Source organism: Vidua chalybeata, chromosome 6 (assembly GCF_026979565.1).
Source record: "Vidua chalybeata isolate OUT-0048 chromosome 6, bVidCha1 merged haplotype, whole genome shotgun sequence".
Lineage (NCBI taxonomy): Eukaryota > Metazoa > Chordata > Aves > Passeriformes > Viduidae > Vidua > Vidua chalybeata.
The window spans coordinates 48762561-48779140 of record NC_071535.1 but is presented as its reverse complement, the minus strand read 5'-3'; the positions used below and the strand labels follow the sequence as shown (position 1 = coordinate 48779140).

Below are 16580 nucleotides of genomic sequence, written 5' to 3'. Positions count from 1 at the left end.
TCAAAGCTAATTTACCAAAAGAAGGTTTCCATTGTGCATTACCTGTTTTGACTTAATTCCTGACATGCTTCCTTGTGTCCATTTCAGAGGCAAACAAGCTAAACATGCAAAGGAGATCTATGCAGGATTTTCCCCATATGACTGATGGAAATGCTGCCTTTGGCTTTTCAGAGGAAAGTTGCACCTGGTACTGGAAATAGGGGAGTTAAGGTCAGACTAATAAGAAGCTTTAACTCAGGCAAACACAACTTTTTCCTCAGTGGAGAAATGCCATTAGTAAGATGCACATAACTGCAGATTTATACCCCTAAAATTCTGGGATGAAGATCTATGCAGAAGAGGTTGAGCCCTCTGAACGGTGTCTAGTAAGACAGGCTCCAAGGAAAGAGATGATTTCTGGAAAACACTAGCTATCAACATAATGGATTAACAGTAGTGCAATAAAGTGACTTATTTAATTATATTTAAAGCATAAGCAGCAATAGGCAGATAAGAACCAAGAGGGAACACAAGTTGAGTAGCATGGTCCAGCAGAAAGGGCCAGGAATTGCAATACCCAAGTCTTTTGCCAGACTGTTTAAGCTTTATGTTTTCAAATGTTCAGAGCCATATTGCCAGCATTGGTGCCAATATGGCTTTTAATTCTGAGTAATTCAGTCTCCCTCTTCATTCAGCTTTGCTATCATCTGAGTAAACCTGACACTGCTGCCCTGCTGGGTATTACATGGCCCAAAAGCTTGGGCAGGTCTAATCATAACCCTTTCTGTGACTTTCACACCATGCCACAAGAGTGTAGCATCAGTTGTATTCAGGTGCTGGAGCCTGATCTCTATCAGTGCTCAAATGAGATTGGATTCTTCTCTTTCCTTGCATGTAATCAAAGAAATTAACTTCTTTGTGAATATGTGAAATTCATGTTGAGGCACTAGAAATCAATGCTTGTGCTGCCTGCAGATCTTTGACTGCCTGTACCTTATGCACAAAGCTGCAAATGCTGCTTTCATTCACATATTTCTTCAGTGCTTTTGAATGGAGACTTGTTTTTTTAATTTGCAGGGAAAAAAGCTTCTCTGAGCTGCCCTACTTTATCCTAAGGTGACAGTCACTCTTCCAGACACCAGGAAATACTCCTCTACAGACCTGGCAGAAGAAAAAAGGTTTTCTCCAGGGACTCCAGAAGAAGTGTTTGTTTTTTTCTCCATAGCAATTCTACAAGGCATGACCATCTATGTGCAAGCTGCATGATTCCTCTACTGAAGAGGCAGCAGGAAAGTGACAGGAAATAAGGCCCTGTTTTGTCCTGTCTTCTTTCTCAATTCCATTTTGCAACTGCAAATTCACATGTTAGGATTTTTCCATTGTAGACTAATTATAGAAGAAAAGTCCAGAATAAATAGATACTTTTGAAAGTCTTGGAAGAAATGCAGTTCTCTTCCCTACATGACTACTAGGTAGTTGACATTTAAGAATAATTTGACCAAGTCATCTTTATCTTGATCCTTCAGAGAGCGAGTTGTGCTTTATCTGGGGACAGCCCTTACACTTAAGTGCAATCTTAGTTTCTGTGCAATCTTCAGCATCTGCTGATCTCAGACTACTTGCATGAGAACAGAATGTGCCATTAGTCTGTTACTGTGACAGATAGAGAAACAGGATAAAACTGCTTAAGCGTGGTGACCAAATGACCATCAAACAACCAAGGCACTGAGCTAGGCTCTGCCCTGTTCAAAATGTGAAAAAAGCTTATCAAACAGAAGACACTAGAGTTGGTTCTAAATAAAATAATCTCATGTTTGTTATATCATTACCCACCTGGAGAGAGGAATTCAGTCCTCTAGGAAACAACTGTGTTGTAGGTACTAATGCTGTGGTCTCTGGTACAAAGAGTCCTGGGCACTGAGCAGGAGAGAGTGGATAAAGTATGCTTGGAATCTTCATTTAATAGAGAAAGAGTAAAAAGACTAGCCAGAGACATAGCTTAGCTTAGCTCCTATTGTCAGCTCAGTTTCAAACACACTGATTACAGAAGCAGCAGTCCCATTCATCTCAAGTGCTTGCACATGGCCAGAGCTCCTTTCTGCTAATCTTAAGCACTTCTTAAGACTACCTCTGCTGCCAGAAGAGATCAGAACAGCTGATAAAAGGTCCTTCAGATCTTAAATTCTATAAAAAAAAGTAAACGAGAAAAGAGACATAAATATGTTAATTATGATAAGGCTAGAGAGTAAATAGGAGGATTAGCTCCAAATCTGTTAGACAAAATGACACTTTAAGAGGCATTTGAATATTTTGATCCTGACCAAATGGTATTGCTCTTGCCTGGTATGAGGTGGCACCAGCGCAGCCCTCATCACCAGATCATGCAATGAGGCTGATATGTGCTTTGTAGCAGTGAATTGATGCCAAACGACCTGATTTTATCAACAACCACACTCTCAGGACATTCCAATACACATGTAGAATAAAGAGTGGACAGCAGGCCAGATTTCCTTCATTGTTGTAAATCATTCACTTCTACTCAAGTCAGTGAAGCACTGCCAACTAACACCTGCTAAGGATCTGTGCAAAGACCTCAAGGTCAGTATCTTAGAGCCCTTTTTACCTTGCTTGCCATAAAGCTATCCTCCTTGAGAAAATCTACTTGTGCAGGAGGCAACTTGTATGTTGATCTTACCTCCTATATGCACACTGCCCTCCAACCAACAAGCATTCTTTTGCAGATGCATGGGAAGCTGATGACAGAGCAAGTAGTTTTATTCATTGAGTCAGTTTTGACACGGAAGGGCACTGAAAAGCTGAAAAATATTTATAGGGAGTTCCATTTTCAATATTAACCAAAATATCAGTGGTTATTTTGTTATTTTTAGATGGAATAGTGTTACCCCTTCGAAGAAGTTGGTAGCACAGAATATAGCTATCAAGATTTACATAAAACTAACAGTCATGTTATGCTTAAAAGCTTAAGTTTATTGCTCTCTTTAATGACTATCACCAGTATTTTAAAAAAGAGTGCCAGTTCTTTTTGCTAGCTTCTCACTGAAGGAAATATTTTAAATACAGCAATAAAATCAAGTGGTTTAAAGATAACACATTTTGCCACACATTCATGCAAACCCTGCAGAAAGGATTTTTACAGGTTCATGGATACAGAATAAACACAAAGATGTGTACTGAAATATTGGGAAACTTTTTCCCCACAGTGATGAAGTTGTAGGCATAACATTTCAGGCCTTACCCTGCACCTGCTGATGTCAATGGCAAAACATCAGTGGGAGCAGGATCACCTCTTATTGTTCTGAGAGCTGCTTTACCTTCTCCTGATTAGGAAGTACAGTAAATTCACAGAATCTTCTGCACTAACAGAAGCAGTGGGTTTTGGTTACTGTTACAAATAAAGAAAAGCAAATATATTTTTAGTAGGTCATCAGAGCTTCCAGTCACAAAACACTCATCTTTCATGTTAAGGATCCTGCATACCTCCATTTTTCTCTGCTCAGTGAAGCACTAAAATGTGTGCTCACCTCACAATCTTCCCAGCCTGATTGAAGTCTAAACCAAAAAGCACAGGCAGCAGTCTGTATTATTGGAAAGGAAACACTGCTGCCTGGACCAGTGGTAAGAATGGGCTAATTATTGTCTTAATTTGGTTTTAGGGCAAATTTATCACAAAACAGCAAACAAGTTCACACTGATTTTTTTTTAAGCTGCCTTTAGGATTTGCATTAATTTTAATAGGTAGTGGACACACAGTTACCCTCAAAGCTTTGAAACAAGTATAAATTCATAGAATAAAAGTGATTTTTATTACTAAATTTTTAATAAAGATTAACTAAAAAAAATCCTCACCTGATTTTGAATCTCAGATTTCAGGAGAAATTCTGTTCTATGTAAAAATAGAAACTATTTGCAGAAATACAATCTGTTTGCCAGATGCCCAAATATTGACAAAGAAAAGGTAAAGCAAGAAGCATTTATGTTCAGATTAATGTCTACTCAGATTCACCCCATTATGATGATACTGGGGTACACTGCTGGTAAGAATTCGAGGCAAGAATTTGACTCATGTCATTCAAATCTTGTTTCCCCCTTAGTTCTGATAACACTGGTAGTGAACTGCTTTAGAAAAAATAAACAAGTAAACATGATGTGTGATACATCATTTCAAATGTAAATCTACTTGAGTCTTTCAATGCAGAGGCTCAGAAGGTTTACAATACACACAGTATTCGGTAATTTTATATGTAAAAACAATCAGAAAGAGGCAAAATTTACTTTCAAGCTTAGTCAACATACAGCACATTTCAGCATGACAATTCAAAAAGTTTCACAATGTATTCAGATATATTAGCAATGACCTTTTAAAAAAGAACAAACCGAAGACAGTGAATTTTTTTCTGGATTTTTTTCTTGCTTTTGTAACAAATGAAGCTACTATTATTATTTACAGTATAAATAAGCCTTTTTTGGTGAAGATTACATCCTGTCACATATGTTTAAGACAAGGCGTACCTTAGCTCTTTAATGTCAATGCAAACAAGAGCATAAAAGCAATATCAAAGTAAAATAATATCTTTCCAGCTAAGACAGCCAGGTTACCATGTGTCTCTTATCAGATCTGAAATATATCTGAGTGCAGTCAGAAGTTCTTCTGGCTTTAGCCTTTAAGAATATCATGAACACTTATTCTTCTGCTGCTCTAGAAAGCTGCTTTCCATACAAGCTCATGACATGATGCACAAATTGATACTGTTCACAAGTCTGGATCATTCCTCCCCTGAAAGGCAAGAAGAAAAGGGGAGGGAAACAGCCATCTTATTACTTGCAAACACATGAGGAAATAGCACAGCTAACATTAATCTTGTGCTTCACACCAAAGGTCCATTCCAAAGCTTTCTGAAATGAGTGAGAGGTGCCCTTTGATTGTAATCAGCTTCAAGTCTGACCTCGAGTTCCATTTTGAAAGTGTCTGCTGAGCAAGGAACAGAAGGTAGTAAGACCAGGAACAGGTTTTACATTCATTTTCCTTGGCAGAGGCTCTCCTCCAGGAAAGCATCACCATCATAATTTACTCTTATCTTACCTGAGCACCTGTATTCCAAAAACCCTTCTGTGAAAAGTAATTCCCACCCCAAAGCCCTAGAGAGATAGATGGGAGCAGGGGAATAAAGAGGGGAAGCAGTTTATCCAAGACTTCACAGCTGCACTAGGGACTGAATTTGGGACCAGAGAGGGCCAGGCCAAGCCACACCAGCCCAGACAACTGTGCAATTTTCCCATTCTGTAATAAGGATTCTTTCCTCTGTGCCACTCCACATCAAGCTTTTGGCAAGTTAGCCAGAGAACTAGGGATGGCCATCAGGATTTTGGAGCACACAATGTTACTTTAGAAAGGACAACTCAGATTTGTAACTGAGTTGACTGCTATGCACACCCTGATAGCAAAATATCCCTCAGCACAGTAACCTGTTTTGGTTCAGCTTATTTTTCAGCTTTTACAGTTCTCTTTAAAACTGAAAACCTGAAAGGAAATGCAAGCAGAAGTAAAAGTAGTTTGATTTTCCATGTGTGTGTATTTCTGCAAGTAGCATATTAACCAACATATAAGCACTACAGGGGAAGATAGAAATGAACAAAACCAATCAGAATGAAGTTGCTCTTTTTAAGCAGATTCTACTAACATTTGAAATTTTGCTAAGAGTACTCCATCAAAAGTGATATGATCTCTTGACAATCCATTATGAAGACAATTAGAATTTGTGTTTGAAGCTCACAGAAAGTGTATGCAGAATTGTCCCAGCACTGATGCTGGTGCATGGATCCCGTCAGCGCAGTGCCAAAAGGAGGCTGAAATGACGAGTTGAGGAACATGGGAACCCACAGGTGAATGGAGCCAACCAAACTGTGTCAGTTTAAGGAAGAGCACATGTGGTGCATTCACTTAGAAACCTCACCAGAGTACATTAATGAAAAGTTGCTTCCTCTAAGTCAAATGGGTAGCAGACTTCTAGCACTCTCCTTGGAGACAGCCCTTTTCTATGGGGTCCAACTTAACCATTATGGGTCACACAGCAGCCGTACCAGTAAGGAGGAGATGAACAGGAAAGACAACCTTGTCCTTCAGCCCCTTACACTTATTTTGTCAAGCAGCTGCTTGAAATAACATTGAACAATGAGCAGGGATGGGCAGGGACCATAGATGATGACCTCTCATCATCTAGCAAAGGTGAGAAACACACACTGTGTTTTTAAAAAAAATACTTCCTAGCTGAGCATCTCCTCCCCCATCTGCTCTCCTTAATACAAGCTCACAGTTGATTTGTTTCTGAGTCCCTCTGTGCTCCACACAGCACTGAAATATATCCATGTCAGACTGTGACAGACAAGGAACATTAGTCATATCTGACAATTTCTCCCCAGAAAGTTCCATTAACAGTGGGGTTACACCCTGAAGTTGTAGCAGCAAAAGCACCAGGGTGTCCATTGAGATTCAGACCACAGGAAATTATTTTCCTTTTTATCCAGTTTCCTGCTATGTGGTGGCTTCCTCCCTTGCCACACATATGCACACCATGACATGTGCTTGTTGTCCAGGCTCTGGCACAGAATTACGTTTTCACCCCTATTTGCCACAGAAACCTTTGAAATCCAAATTGCATTGTGGGCAATGGCAGCAAATGTCTCTCAGCACTGTGGGAAGGATGCAGGAATGATTATACTTACTCTCCTTAGTCATACTAGGTTATTTTAGGACCATCTGTTGGCCATTGATGCAAAGCCCTGTGCACAGAACTTTTCCAAGGGATTTGTGAGGGAATGAAGGGAAAAAACCCTTTGTTCTCTCAAAGGTGGTTCTCAGGGCTAATGCCAACCTTTCTACTGTGTAAAGCAGAGAGGTGCATTCCTTCAGACATCTACTCTGGTCTGCATTCAGTCTTCTTTCCCTAAGTCCCTGGTGACTCCTTACCATCCTAGACAGAAATCATCAGGCAAGAGGAGGAGACACAGCCTTCCTTCTTATAGCTGCTTGGACACTGTCTCAACCTCTCATGCTACTTTTGAAGTCTCCTGGAGATTTTGGGGGGAGTTAGTGAAAATGAGAGTGGGTGGCAGCATGACTTCGAAGAGACTACAAGCCCTATTTTTCAGTCCTTGAAGAAATCATGCTTTTCTGTAGGAAGGATAGTGATCTGCTTTCCATCCTGAGTATTTTACCCCATGACATTTAAATGGCTTTTATCTATTCCATCCCACTCCTGAGAGCTATGTGGCAGCTACAGAAGCTCCTGCAGTCTTCCTTTTCCCCTATGGTGTCCTTTAAGTATGATTTTCCCTCTTCAGAGTCTTAAAGAGACTGCCAGTTCCCCTCTCCCTTCAAAGCTAGTATTTGCAATTGGCCTGTTTCATCACATACATTTGTAAGCAGAAGCCTTCAGCCTGCATTTTTGTGGCAATTTTCCTGTGTAACATTAGTCACAGAGACAAGATATTTCACATCCAGACAGATATTTAACTGGACCATGGATAATCAGCACTCACTATTCATAATCTGGTTTTCTTTTGCTCAAGAAGCCTTCCCTTTTCTGGGCTAAAATCCACTGAAACAGCCAAATCTCTAAGCCCCTGCAGGTCCCTGTCTATCAGAGCCTCAGCAGGGCAGCAAGCATTTAATTTTTTGCCTCCCACTGAGCATAATTTCTTCTCTGAAATAAAGTTCAGCGTGGGGTTGACGTTCTTTTTTTTTTTCCCTCAGAAAAATCTTTGGTATGTTTTTCATGACATCTCTTCCCCCAACAACATTTATCATTATCATTAGAGAGAGCACTGAGACATATTTTGATGGCACTTGAAACCAGTGGGAGAGGAAAAATAACATCTCTGGTACAAAATTCAAGTCTGTTTACTTCATAATCAAACTCAAGGTGGTGTGTTAAGAAATGCTTAACTGAAAACCATTGAATTTGTGGAGATTTTCACAGCTCCTTTCATATGTCTGCAAAAACTCTAGGTTGTGCACTCTCCTTCCCCAGGCAATGTCTCTCTCACCATGGCTCACAGCTCTGGTATATGAGATAAATTTTCATTACTCCTTCTGGGAAGAGAGTGATGATCTGTGGCTCTGAACTTAAGTAGAGTAGATCTTTGAGCCTTTGCATCTGTATGAACACATGGGGCCAACTCCTCAGCTGGTAGAAGGTCGCCCCTTGCTTCATGGAGATGGACAGCTGTGCAGACTTTGATGCCAGCTGTGAACCTAAATCAGCTCTAGCGCTGTTCATTAAGGTTTACTGCTCAGACAAAGATTACAAGTCGGAGGAACGTTCTCTCTTGGCCTCCGCTTAGGTTTGTTCTTCCCCACTCCTTATTTGCTTCTCCTTAAATAAGGGGAACTATTACCATTTTTGCTTTTTACTTTTCTGGAAAGGAAGCAGGCTTTCTTACCTGTCTAACCGTAACTGGCAGGCTGTTCGCAAAATGTCAACTATGCCCTCGTTCTTCAGCTGTTTACAGCAGACACTTGTGGCAATAAAGCAGCCAGTCCTCCCAATGCCTGCACTAAGGAAGGGAAGAGCAGAAAGAGGCAGTGGAGATGTCAGAAGGATTTTGGAACTTTCCCGTCAAACAACTGCCACTAAACCAGCACAGACCCCATCATCCCTTTTGTCCCTCTGACCTTTGCCAGCTGGGTGCTTCCAGATGGAAAGCCATAACTAGGAGAAGATACCAGCTTCACTGGATGACATGATTAAGTGTGAGACACTTACAGCAAAAGGGTGAACATTGCAGATACAGTGCTAAAAATGGACTATTAGAGACTCATTGACCGAATATGTTGTTGAACCTCTCACCGAACCATTGTAAAAAAGCTTCTGCATTTCTTAGTAAGATTTGGTTCGACAGCAAGCCTTGATTTGAAGGCAAACTTAATTTTGAAATTCTCAATTTTAACAGCTTCTTTGAAGCTATTTTCATTCACAGTAAAAAAAACCCAACTCTTGCTTAAATAATTAGAGCTAACAGCAGTATAGTAAGTGTGATGCCATTTTCTGATCAGATCTGCAATCTAGTAATTTGAATTAGAGCAGAATACAACAAATTCACTATCAAAAATTTTCTTTAAATTTTCCTGAACTCTTTTGTATCTGATACAGTCCTTAGTTAATGACCAGAACTGAGTTTATTTTCAAAGGCACAGTGCTATAGAAGCTGTGAATTCTTATCATCACCTAACAAACTACCAGCAAATGCTGGAAGTGCTTCTTATGCATGAAATAATTAAATGAGCATACTTAGGAATAATTACTTGACACAACTACAGGAAATCCTGCTTTCATTTCCATTGTGAGAAAATCGTAATGCAAAACCAGTGGCAAGAAACATCCAAGCCATACTGGAGTTCACGGCTCACAGCTTTGTCCTTTGTCTTCTGCTTGACCATAACCAAACAGACCACAGCACACAGCTCCTGATACTCTTGACTGTCCAGTCACTGCAGTGTTTTGCAAAGGGAGGGAAAAACACACATTTTTAGATAAAGGAAGCAGCCCTTGTCCCAGGACAAGCTGCAGGTCTCTCAGTGGCTGAGACAGCATTGGGTGGCACATTATCCACATAGAACATGTCATATCCTTTCTCCTTGTCTCTTACTATTTTTTTTTTCCAAATAAAACCACCCAATTTTTCCCCAGATTATTACAGTGTCATGGGGATGACACCATACAAGCGGACAGAACAAATATGCAAGGCAAGAGTGGCATGGTAACCAGCAGCAGATACTATAGTTCTTCAAGGAGCTCTTAGAGAGTCACAAAATTCCATGGACAAAGAGGACCTCCTTACAAACCATTTCTTATTTTCATCTGAACTGTCCCAAATTCTTCCACATCTGTTTTAAAACACAGGCAGAAAAACTGGACATGTAGTATCACATGAGCATTTTAATAGTGATTACTCCATATTAGCTTACAGTCGGATCTGTGATGACACCAGGCTACCAACCATTTCTGCCAAGAGGCTCTTTAAAAACATTCTCATTGTATAATACCCATTTACTATGGCTTTTGGAGAGCAACCATCTGCTGTTTCCTAGAAAACATTATGCAAAATTAAGCAACATCCTGTACAAAAATAAATTTGGCAAAATGTATGTTATTGAAACGATGGAAGATTACCCTGGCAAGAAAGCCAAGCAGGCTTTCTGCTATTTACCTGGAACAACTGTTTTGAGAACAGACTGTAGTTTTCAAGTAATCACATTTAACCTTCCTAAACACTGGCAAAACAGGGCTTCCTTTTAGACCTCTGGAACTTCTCTGATTTTCCAAGAAGTGTAATTCATCTATACTAAACTTCAATGGTTTAGAGTGCATGAACCAACTTTTTAAAAACACTTTTGGATAAAAATCAAGTAGCATATCTAATTTAGTAGTGGTTGCTGATGTTTAACATGCTCACTAGATAGCAGTGCAAAAGAAAATAGTTATCACATCTACAAATGATAAGTACATCATCCCACTTCTTTCTGAGGACAGAAGAGAAGTATCTATCCTCATCTATTTTTATTCTGTTCTGATTGATAATTACAGTTTTTTCATCAGGCATTAAATCACTGTAAAGATTTTGCTCCTTCCATATAAGAAGTTTTCATCTTTGCCAGAGATTCTTAGTGATATTTCAGTTTTACTATAATTTGCATACATTTCCTGACTATTGATTAGTACTTGCTGTAACCAGCTTTGTCACTCTTTCATTGATGTGTTATATTTAAATTATTGTCTTTGGTCTAATAATGATTTATTAAAAAAAAAGCAAAGAAGGAATCTACAAAACAGGGGGGTTTGATGCTTAAAATTTAATGCTGTTATTTGTGTGCTTGCATATATTTTCCTACTCAATTTCACCTAACCCATGCTAATCTTTGCTAACCTGGCCCTTCAAAGATAATTAAAGGCATATATTACTGGTAAGGCAAATTAAAGGAAATTATTCTTACAAGGAACTGAGCTACTGCCAGCTTCTATGTTCAAGTCAGCCTGTATCGTAATGCAACATTTGGTAATAGAAAACCATTGTCATTAAAGCTTTGAAGTTCCAAGCACATTTCAGAAGCAGTTGGGCAACATTTCACACATGTGACTTGATGGCCTTGTAGCAGTCTCTGCACTGTGTCACTGTATGTGAAGAAGCCCTTATAATTCAGACACAACATTTATGTACCTGCAGTGAACAATCACTGGGGCATTCTTCTCCTCTGCACTCTGCATGGCCTCTTCCACTTCCAGTACTAGCTGTAACAGAGGAGGGGCCTGGTCTGGTGTCTTCTGGTCTGGCCAAGACGTGTACCAGTAATGTTTCAGGTTTCTGACTTCTTCTCCTTTCTGCAATCCAGTTAAGAAAAACACCACAAAAGTTTTACAAGAACTTCTCATTGTAAAATTGATGCTGAAACATGCCCTTCCGTTTAAGACTGAGAAGATTAAATCAATCTGCTGGAAACACAAGATGTCTGGGCACACACAGTCCAGGAGACTGCTGCAGAGCACTGATGAGATCTTTTTGACACAGGTGTTGGAGGAGCCAACGAGAAGAGGTGACCTTGTAATAAGTACATAGTTGGGCATGTGAAGGTTGGGGGCAGCCTTGTCTGCAGTGACCAAGTGATGGTGGAGGATCCTACATGGAAGGAGCAAGGGCAGTAATTAGAATTACAAGCCTGAACTTTGGAAGACATAACTTTGAGTCCTTCAAGGACTTATTTGCAGGAATTCTTTGAGTTAGGGCCCTAGAAGACAGGGAATCCAAGACGGATTGTTAATATTCAAGCATCACTTCCTCTAAGCTCAATTTCAGTGCATCCCTGTGGTTAAGAAATCATGCAAAGAAGGCAGGAGCCATGCATGGATGAGCAAGAAGCTTCTGGCAAAAAAAAAAAAAACAAACAAAAAACCCACAAAAAACCAAAAAACAACACAAGAAGGAAATTTATGGGATATGGAAAAAGGGACATGGCACTTGGGAGGAATATAGGAATGTTGTCAAAGTATGCAAAGATGTGACAAGAAAGGTGAAGGCCCATTTGGAATTAAATCTGGCAAGGGATGTCAAGGACAACAAGAAGGTTTCTTCAGTTGCATCAGTAGCAAAAGGAAGAGCAGGGAAAATGTAGGCCCACTGCTGAATGAGGTAGGAGCCCTGGTTGTTAGATAGAGAGGATATCCTAGAGGATACAGAGAAGGCAGAGTTACTGAATGCCTTCTTTGTTTCAGTCTTCATTGCCAGTGCTGGCCCTCAGGAATCCCAGACCTTGACAGCAAGAAATTCTGGAGAAAAAGACAACTTTCCTTTGGTTGATGAGCACTGGGTTAGAAAGCATTTAGGTAAACCTGAAACCCAGAAATCCATGGGCCCCAATGGGATCTACCAATGAGTGCTGAGGGAGCAGGCAGATGTTACTGCTAAGTCACACTCCATCATCTTGGAAAGATCATGGAGAAAAGGAGAGGTGCCTGAAGACGGAAGGAAAGCCAACACCACTCCAGTCTTCAAAAAGATGGCAAGAGGGAGGACCCAGGGGGCTACACACCAGTCAGCCTCAGTGCCATCCCTAAAAAGGCAATTAAATAGTTCACCCTGCATATCACCTCTAAACATGTGGAGGAAAAGAAGGTTATCTGGAGTATTTGACATGGATTTTCCAGGGGTAAATCATGCTTGACCAATCTGAAAAGTTCCTGTGAAGGTGTGACTGGCTGGGTGGATGATGGGAGAGCAGGAATATTGTCTATCTTATCGTCAGCAGAGCTTTTGACCCTGTCTCCCATAAATTCCTCATGAGGTAAGCTCAGGAAGCATAGGTTAGATGAGTGGACAGTGATATGTATTGAGAACTGGCTGAATGGGTTCAAAGGGCTGTGATCTGCGGCAAAGAGTCCAGTTGAATGCCCATAGCCAGTGGCCTTCCCCTGAGATCAGTACTGGGTTCAGCACTGTTCTATTTACTCATCAATGACCTGAACGAAGAGTCAGAGCACTTCAGCACTTTTCTTGATGATGATACAAAACTAGGAGGAGTGTCTGACACACCAGAAAGCTATGCTGCCCTTCCATGAGACCTGGGCACACTGGAGAGCTGGACAGAGAGGAACTGATCAAGTTCAACACAGGCAAGTGCAGAGTCCTGCATGTGGAGAAGACTAACCCCAGGCACCAGTACAGTGTGGGGGCTGACAGCTGGAAAGCAGCCTTGTGGAGAAGGACCTGGTTGCTGGCTGCCCATGAGCCAGCAGTACCCTTGTGGCCAAAGAGGCCAAAGGTATCCCGTGGTGCATTAAGAAAAGCAGAGTCGTCAGGTTGCAAGCAGTGATCCTGCCTCTCTACTCAGCCCTAGAGAGCTCACCTGGAGTGCTGTGTCCAGTTCTGGACTCCTCAGCTCAAGAGAGACAAAGCACTACTGGAGAGGGTCCAGTGGAGAACCATGAAGATGATTAGGGCACTGGAGCACCTCACTTAGAGGGAGCAGGGCCCGTTTAGCTTGAAGGAGAGACAATTGAGAGGGGACCTTATCAAAATCTGTAAGTATCTGAAGGGCGGGTGTCAAGGCTCTTTTCAGTAGTGCTTGGCTACAGGACAAGGGGCACAAACTGAAACACAAAGTTCCATCTGAATACGAGGAAACATTTTTTGAGGGTGACAGAGCACTGAAACAGGCTGCCTAGAGAATTTGTGGAGTCTTTTTCTCTGGGATATTCAAGACTCACCTAGACACAAGCACATGCAACCTGCTTTAGGGGAACTTGCTGTAGCAGGCATCTAGTTGGACTAGATGATCTCCACTGGTCCCTTCAACCCCAACCATTATGTGAATGCTATATGGAACAGAAATCCAAATAGGAAGCCACACAACACAGAAATCTGGACTTCAAATATCATGACTGCACTTTAGTAAACTGCCTTACCAAAAAAAAAAAAAAAAAAAACACAACACAAAAAACCCCCAAAAAAACCACCCCAAAAAAACCCCCAAAAAACCAACAAAAACAAACAAACACCAACAAAAACTTCCTCCCCCCACAAAGTATTCTGCTCTTTTAGTGCCAAGAGCTGTGTGCAAAACACTCCAGGCGGTCTGTTCCCTCTTGACAGATTCATTCAGCAAAGCCAGAGCTGTGCTTGTGATGTAATTGCTTTCATAATGTATTTGACAGAGAGAGAGCCAGGAGCCTTATCTCTGTCTCTGATAGCTAGATAAATAGATGAGAGAGAGAGATGGGAGCTTATTTTTCTATCTCTTCTGACAGACTTATATCGGTCTCCTGTCAACTTTATTCTTCTCTTAGACATGGTGAGAAATTCAGAGGCAGTATGGGAGGTGGGAATTGTATCTAGCTGCAGTCCAGGTCTTTTTGAGAGACACAAATTCTGATTCTCTGTCTCAGCATGGTTATGAATATAGCAAATGTGCTGTTTCCTTTTTGAAGCGCCAAGTAGCACTGTGAGCTTCTGATTTTGTGTGTTCAAAGTGATATCTTTCTGTCTGATTTCTAAAGGGGCAAAATAGTAACATGGTACCCAGGGAACTGGCCTTACCCTTGCAGCCATTGCACAAGCCAGCTGGCACAGGGCAAAGTAAATGCTTCCAAAAGGTCCAAGAACAGAAGTGTTAGCTTCCACAACCCTCCCTTCAACCCATGGCTGGCTGAGTTGAAGAGAGAAAAAAAAAAAAAGACAAATATAACTCTTTCTGAAGAGCAAGGCACAAAAATCTGAAATGTCATGTATACTCCCAAGTCCCTCCTTATGCTTGGCAGTCACTGATGCTAAGAGTGCTCTGTGGCTGTGCATTTTCTACCCTTCTCTTTGGACGACAGAGCTTTTGCACAGCTTCACAGTGAATTAGATTGGAAAACCAATCACGTTAAATCGTTTTCCTTTCTTGAGATGGATTAATTTTCAGCTGAATCAATTAGTTTCTCCCTTTGGTGTGAGGGCACACGGGAGGGTTGGAACAAGAGAGCTGGACAAAGGGAGGCTCAGCTTAATTGAGATGTTGTTCCATCTTACACTGGGTTTAAGGTGCTCACTGAAGCATAGCCATAGGATCCTTAAGGCTGTGTCTAGCTCACTTCAGGAACGGAGAGTCTTACTATCATAGCACAGAGTCTGGCTTTAGGTTATTTATCCTAGGGAGAAAATACTTTGTTTAAGAGAGCATGACTAGTTATCATGAATAACACTCATGCTCACTACAGTAAGTATGTTCAACACTGCTCTGAAACACAGTTGCTTTTGAATGTGTGACTACGTGTGAGTCATAGAAGTTATGAACACCCAATTCCTAACTCAGTTGTGAAAAAAATGTAATAAAAATGTTGTCAATAACACTGAGAGAAAAGTAAATGTCATCTGAAGAAAAACATGAATCAGTACATAAATCATTTAGCTGATAGCAACAGAAAACAAAGTTTTAGGGATGAACTCTGGATGCCTTTAGTTTTGTCTGCTGCATTTAAAGTTTTATGCTTCTGCTTGGAGCACCCTGACTTCTGTGGTTCTGTACACTTCTGCTTTGACTTGAACAAAATATTCTCTATTGATGGTTCCTTGAGACTGAGAAGACTTGGGAAGCTAGGAGGAAGCAGGTTTAACTGATGGTTTGAAGTCTACCATTGCGTATTCTGTAGCTGAAATCATGACTCCGTGGCTAGACACTGGCAGCTTTCTCTGAGAATGGAAAACAAGCCTTGCCTATAGCCGGAGCTTTTTCTGAATTCCCAAAACCTGACAAATCTTGTCCCCTATACAGAAAGAAAAATGACATTCCACTCTGTAAAGCATGCAGTAATCATGTATTTCTGAACACTCCTGTTTAAGGGCAAACTGAAGTCAATTCATGGCTTTTCCAGTTTTCACTACCAAGTCACTTAATCTATGCATGGTTCAGATCTGCTGCTCCACTATTGCCATTAAATGGCAAATGTACAGCTCTAGGGAAAGGTAACTTAAATGGAATCTTTATTTCAGCTCTAGAACTCAGCAGTTCACATCCTGACATTTAGGGATGGAGGGAAGAGACATTGACCCACTAGTACTGAAAACAAAACCATTGTCTAACTGAAAAGTAAAACCAGATGAGCTGCAAGTCTGCAACATGTAGATATTCTTCACTTCCCACTTGTCAGGGAGTGTGATTTTCTCGTTGCTGCCTTTGCCAAAAGCATGAGTGACAGACTTTTTACACTCTGAATCCAGACATGGGATGTTATATGCTGGCTTTTGCTCATTAGCATATGGCTGAAGAGACTTAAAAATGGTTGGATAAAAGGAGAGTTTTTCCAGCTTGGAAAGAAATTGTCATGTTATACGGAGGCTGGGGTAGATCTGCCAGATGAAAGATGTATGAAGTTTATGTAAACAGACTGTTACTAAAACATGTAGTTTGATATTCTAGAACCTAGCAATGAAAAGAGTTGTAAAATAGGACTCTGGTACTTTAGATTAAGTAGTATCTAAGTACCTAAAAAATTAAACTAAATTGCTAAAACTTTCTATCCACAAGATGATAAAATTACACTTGCCAAGTAAGA

The 16580-nt window shown here is 40.7% G+C and overlaps 1 protein-coding gene across 6 annotated transcripts in view; it reads right to left on the bottom strand.

Moving 5' to 3' along the window:
- Positions 1 to 2946: 2946 nt before the first annotated feature.
- Positions 2947 to 16580, bottom strand: part of PTPN5 (protein tyrosine phosphatase non-receptor type 5) — a 77546-nt gene continuing 63912 nt past the window's right edge. For 5 of the 6 annotated variants that reach the window (XM_053946222.1, XM_053946221.1, XM_053946225.1 and 2 more), the window contains 3 exons: positions 11215 to 11375; positions 8440 to 8553; positions 2947 to 4774 (listed from right to left, as the gene is read on the bottom strand). In XM_053946222.1, the coding sequence (XP_053802197.1) occupies positions 4681 to 4774; positions 8440 to 8553; positions 11215 to 11375 (369 nt within the window). In that variant the 3' untranslated portion in view covers positions 2947 to 4680. The remainder of the gene's footprint in view (positions 4775 to 8439; positions 8554 to 11214; positions 11376 to 16580) is intronic. The other variant, XM_053946226.1, reaches the window with a different exon arrangement.